Source organism: Pteropus medius, unplaced genomic scaffold (assembly GCF_902729225.1).
Source record: "Pteropus medius unplaced genomic scaffold, Ma_sr-lr_union100, whole genome shotgun sequence".
Classification (NCBI taxonomy): Eukaryota; Metazoa; Chordata; class Mammalia; order Chiroptera; family Pteropodidae; genus Pteropus; species Pteropus medius.
In genome coordinates this window covers 4,921,060-4,927,379 of record NW_024342644.1, presented here as the reverse complement: position 1 = coordinate 4,927,379, position 6,320 = coordinate 4,921,060, and the positions used below count along the sequence as shown (strand labels likewise).

The window sequence follows — 6,320 nt, the reverse complement described above, 5'->3', positions numbered from 1 at the left end:
GGGCTCAATTCCCACTCAGTGGGCTCAATTCCCACTCAGTGTCCAGTTTCTATGGAGAGAGGAGAAAACAAAGAAGTGTGGTGACCTGGCTAGACTCTCTCTAAGGAATTCTTTACATCACCTGCACTATCAACAGGAGTTGCTCCTTTGGTTTGCAATTCAGCCTTTTCTTCAGGGTGAAAGAGGAGATGTGTTTATCGCTTTAATTACCATTATAAGAAGGAAAATTATAGAATTGTAATATGTTCTTCTTTAGGGGAACAGTCTATAGAGCCCTTATAAAGATTTTGGGGGTATGCCTGAAAACTGACTGGTAAAGAGAAATTTAAAACTGATTGAAATTTTTATAGCACTTAGTTATTTGTAAACAACACAAAGAATTGCCTCCTCTTGTGTACGGTCCCTTTTACCTATACAATGAGTGGCTTGAACTGAGTCTCCGGTTTTCACTCCTGAAATTAATACATTTCAAAATACCTAGACACTCATTATCTCATTTAAGCTTCACATTCAGCCAGTGAGATTTTTATCTAGCAAAGGACTTATGTGAAAAGAATTGTAGTGTTTCTCATTTATTCTTATTTAGGTTCAAGAGAAATCTACTCAATTACAGAATAATTTGTTTGCTCTTAAATGACAGTATTAGTACTTGTTTTAATTCAATTTTCCTAGAGATTTGTCAAAACTAAAATTTTAAGCACATAAAAGCAAATGCATCTTGTTTCTTTTATCATGAAATCAAATATATGTTTCAAATCCACTAACTGGGGTTGTGAGATTTTTTCCTCAACATTTAGCTGCTGTTTTCAAATTAATCCTTTTATTTTGTGTGAAGAAAGAAACCCTGATGTTTAAGAATCCCCTTGTGTGGTCCTTTTGTTCTGTCCCCAAATGACACCTACTAATTCAGACTAGAGATGTTAACCAGCCTCTCCGGCCCCAACCCAGCTGTTCCTAATGCTTGGTTAGGCTCCTGGATTGTACTTATTTGGGGATACTGTATTTCTATTTCTTTGCTTTGGTCCCAGATTTTTGTTCCTATTTCAGGTAATGGGGAGAGTGCCAACAATTTCCATTAATAAAACAGAAGGCTGCCACATATACCTCAGTGAATATGCATTAGACTGTGAGATAGTGAGTGCCAAGTCATCTGAAATGAATATACTTATCCCTCAGGATGGCGATTATGTAAGTACCTTTTAAAAGACTGCAAGAATTTCTCTCGAGCCTTCATTATGAACATTCTTAGAGCTTGATTAATCAGCTACCAATCTATGAGCTTTATTTGTAGAACAATTCACAGGCAAGAGAGGCATTCAGAGTTGCCTTTACATATCTTCTGCCCTATTAGTTTCTTGACTATGCTCTCTCCTGGATTAGTGATTCTCAAAGGAGTTTACTAATAATTACCTTAATAGGGTAGCTTTTATCAAATAGTACACACTGTGCATCTGAGTTCATATTAGTTAGGACTAAATATTTTCCTTTGCTATGGTGGAGGCAACCAGAAAAGAGAGAGAAATGCTTTATGGAAAATGGGAGTGAGTGATAATAAGTAGACCTATTTGTGTAGGTATTCTTACATCAGAGGTTCTCAAACTCGGTGTAAGAATCTACTGGGAAGCTTGATGAAAATGCGAGCTCCCAGAGTCTGCACCTAGAGGTGGGATTCAGGAGGCTTGGAGTGGGGTCTGGGAATCTCTATTTTAATAGGCTAACACTCCGTGCAGTGACCCTTCCAAGAAACACTAGCCTTAGAGATTTTGCCACCATTTATCTTCTTTGCCTCCTGTCCCCAACAAAGCAGCTTCTAACAGAAGCATGCAGATACCTTCACACATTGAAAAAGAAATATAAATACATCCTCTGCATCACACAGTGTGGTGGGCCTGCCAGTCATTGCTATTTGGAAGCAAGTTATTGCTTCCTACTAGTTATTGCTTCTTCGACATATGGAAATAAATCCAGAGATCATTCCCTCTGACTCAAACTGTGCAAGGGACCAGTAAACCAGGAAGGATGGGAGAAATCTTAGCAGGCACACCTTTAGAAAAGGGGCCCTCATCAGCCTGTGGGTCAATCACTAACCGTCTACACAGTTAGCCAGCCTTCAGGTTAATCTCTGTAGACAGATGACATGACTGCTCTCTTGTTCTCCTTCCTTGCGGGAAATTTGGTCCTGTCCAAATGTCCATGGAGACATTTGGTCCATAGTTTAAAAAAATCCCATTCTTCTGCAAGATTCACACCACAACCCTTTAACCCCGTGTACGATTACCAGCTGGGCTACCAAGGCAAGAAGGGCGATTATTGGCAATAGAGCCACAACACAATTACTGAATCGATAAAACACAGTAGTACTCTTTATATATTAATCCCGTACCCAAAAGTAGAGATAAACATGGGCTGTTTGAACCTGGGGACGTTTTCTAAGCTTAGACATTTTGGACAGGACCAAATATCAAGGACCTTTGGGCGTGGACCAAAAGTCTCAGTGGATGTTTTGAACAGGACCAAATGCCCACTAATCTCCCCTTTCCCCACCTCTCAGTAAGTTCTTCAGCACTACCCAGACACATGCTACATATTGAAGCCTAGAATTCGTCATTTGAGTCTAAAAAACAAAAACTGCCAGCATTGGCCCATGCTTCACTATGAGGTATATGGCCAGCCTAACCCTGAGCTAAAGAGTCTCTTCTCACATTTTCCACCTGAAACAAACTACTGAAGTGCTAAAGCCAATGCAGAACAACTGCAGAGAGGAGAGCCAAAAATTAGAGTGAGCCCTGGCCTTTGCAGCTGTTTAAGCTGAAGGCTCAGCTGCATGGGAACTGGATCTAAGAAAAGCAATGGGGTTTGGTGAGCGCTCCAGACTAATTAAGCTACAATCCCTGGGCATAATACCCAGACATCTGTACTTGTCAAAGATTCCTACATGATTCCTGTGTAGAGTTAAGAGTGAGATCCACTTACCTAATGGATGAGTATTGGTCAAAACCTGAGCTTGAAAGAGTAAAGTCTTCCTTCTATACATAAATCATCTTGTACTTTGGCCTAGGCCCTGTTCACACATTTTCCAGTTGGAGGTAATAGGGAGCAATACTGAGGTCCTGCTGTGAGCATTGTCATCTGGAAATGGATGGTGGGTTTGATTCATCCCCAAAGAAATCAGAGAAGATATGCCATCATATCCTATCACTTAACTCCCAAAAAAGATTTGGAACAGATGTAGAGCAGTTACTATCAAAGAGATGCTTCACTCTGGAGTATTCTCTGCCTGGCCTTGTTTACTCATCAAGAAGAGCCCCAGAAAAGATACCAGCTACACAGACACACAGATACACACGCATGCGCCTGCGCGTGTGCATGCACAGAGTTGTTAAGCCTATGGCTCTTTTGCTTCATCTTAAGACTTTGCATTGCGGATTTCACTCAGGGAGAATTCATCACACATTATAAAAAGGACCTTCTCTTTAAATAATGGCCTCTTCCAAAAGAAACAGTTGGATCCTACATCTAGGAATATAGGTGTATCCCATGAATTATCACATCTACCGATGGTGAGCATAGGCATCAACTTATCAAACAGTTGGAGTTTTAGCAGCACTGTGTGTACAGGAAGTCCAGGGAGACCACAGAAGTCGGGGCCAAGGTGACTGCTCCTCACCTTCCTTTGATTCTCTTCTGAAATAACTGGAGACTCACTTTCAAGGGAAAGGAAAGATTCCAAACTATTTTTATTTTGGCTAGAGTGTGTGTGTGTGTGTGTGTGTGTGTGTGTATGTATACTGTGTGATATATGTGTGTGGTGCATGCGCATGTATTTCCCAATGGGAAAAGAAGGGTGTCAGGATGAATGGTGACAAATTTATATATAACCTGAGGTACTTTTTTATATTTCATCAACGAGTAGACAGGTAACACCAGCATAAAGCCTTTCTACTCAGTGTGACTGGGGACCAGCAAACTCAGTATCTTCTGAGAACTTGTTGGAAATGCAGATTGTCGATATCTTTCCCACATCTACTGAATCCGCATCTGCCTTTTAACAAGATCTCCAGTCGATTTCTGTGCATGTTTAAGTTTGGTGGAAAGTTGTGAGTAAGAGAGGCTGTCTGAGTTTGAACTCTGGCTGCTCTGCTTACTGGTAATATCATTTTGGACCAGTTGCTTAACGTCTGTTTTCCATAGGTGGCATCTCAATTAATATCTAGCTCATAGGGATGTGGGAAATTAACAGAGTTCACATATATCTAGTGCTTTAAAAAATACCTGGTTCTTAATAAGTTCTAGCTTTAATGCTGAGATTGACAGTCACAGAACTAACATATGACTATGTACATATCTCCATGAGGCACAGAAGTCCTCTCCAAGATACAGGTTTGAGTTCTGTCTTTCCCATCATGTGACACTGATCAGCCTTCCATCTCTTTGCCAAAGGAAGCCTTGGTATAAATAACTTTTTTACTCTTGCCTTTTTCTAGAGAGAATTTCCTGTTCCTGAACAGTTCAAGACAGCATGGGATGGATCCAAGTTGGTCACTGAACCTGCAGAAATCATGGGCTAACCTCCAGAGAAACCGAACCCCCTGATCTGAACCCCCTCATTAAAAAAAAAAAAAAAAAAAACAGCATTACAGACCTAGAAGTTGCAGTAGCATCTACTGCTTTAGTTTTGGCCTCCAACAATTCTGTGCTATGGAAACAATCATTTCTGGCACGCCTTCATGGGCATTTTGAAGTATTTAACATTTCTTCATGATTTGCCTTTGTGTGTGATTTGCGTTCCACATGATGACTTGTGAGCATTGCACATTTAAAGGGAAAAAAAATTATATTCCCCTCATATCACTAACACAGTAGCTGATAGGTAAAAATATTGCATGATTCACTTTTGCACTTACGTTTAATTGCTAGCTGAGAAATAAAACCTTTGAGAATCTAAGATATACATTTTTACCTTTTAGACAATTCCAATATGATGGAGTAGTATGCTCTGAAAAATCTACTATTTTTTTCTTATTACCACATGTTCACCTTTATCAGTTTGATACACTGTCAAAAAGAATACGTATTTCAACCCATATTTTTACATAACAAAAATTCCATACTAAGGACCATATTTAGTTTCTCAGTCCTTGGAAGACTTGTTTTCTTTACAGTTACTAAAAACCAAACGTAAATTCTAGTGAGTTACCTAAAATACTTTTCTGCTATGTCATGTAAAAAACTTTTACTTTTCTGCTTAAAGATTTTCATGCCAAAAGATTGGTGAGAGGAAACAGATATAATACCTCACAATTTTACTCTAAGATCAAGCTCGATTTTTGTTTTCCAACTTTGAACCTATTAAATACGCCTTGTAAGTGATGTCTTTAATGTTTTATTATAGACTACTTTCTTTTCCACTGGCCAGACTTGTTGACCAGGCTCAAAAGTAAACATGAAAAAGCCATAGCTGTATTACTTCTTCCAAAACCTAAAGAACTGTTTGTTGGTTTGGCTTGCTGCGCCTATTTTGTATTATGCAACATAAGCATAACTATGATACTCCTTTGTATCTTTTTAGTACATAGTGCTGAAGAAGCTGCAACTTCTTGGATCACATGTAATGAATTATAGTATAATGCTTGCAGGCCCAATTCAAGCATATATATTGTGCCTATCACAGCCTTTGGAATACATCATTTTCATTTTTTAAATATCTTCTGTATCCATATAGGATTCAAATAACTAATGCTCATGTACCAAGGTTTTGCTATAAAAGTTTTTGTCTGTATGGAAACTGTTATGGCTTTAGTAAATATTCTTTTTTCAACTCTAAACTTATTCTGAAATAAAGTAAAATTCTAATTGTTTAAATGTTGTGATGAATTCTGAGTGTTAAAGTTATTTTTTTTTTCTGCTTTGATTTGCCCCTTGATCAGATTTAGGAAAGACAACTGAGTCCTTCTGGTCGAATGAGAGAATGTATCCAGCATGCCATCAGCTTCCCTGAAGAATGGCTTCTCTGAAATAGATTTCACATTTGCAGTGGAATGACTATCAGTCAGAAAATTCTAGAGTCCAGTTTTATAATTCAAGGTCTCTTCACTGAGAAAATTCCCTTTCTAGATCTTAGTTAATGTAAACATCCCAGAAGTAAATTTAGTTTATAAGTATAATATAGTATCATTATATATACTATATATTTTTAATGTATAATATCATTGACTTTTATAATAAATTTATGAATAAACTTCTAGAGGAAAAAAATGTAAGTGAGAAGAAAAACTTTAAAAAGGGCATGCTACATACCCATTATATCATAATAATTTTAT

General features: G+C 38.1%; 1 protein-coding gene across 1 annotated transcript in view; it reads left to right on the top strand.

The window, feature by feature from the left end:
* Positions 1–5,862, top strand: part of CAP2 (cyclase associated actin cytoskeleton regulatory protein 2) — a 119,897-nt gene extending 114,035 nt beyond the window's left edge. The window contains exons 13-14 of the mRNA XM_039866488.1: positions 1,048–1,188; positions 4,485–5,862. Coding sequence (XP_039722422.1) covers positions 1,048–1,188; positions 4,485–4,568 — 225 coding nt within the window. The 3' untranslated portion in view covers positions 4,569–5,862. The remainder of the gene's footprint in view (positions 1–1,047; positions 1,189–4,484) is intronic.
* Positions 5,863–6,320: the final 458 nt, after the last annotated feature.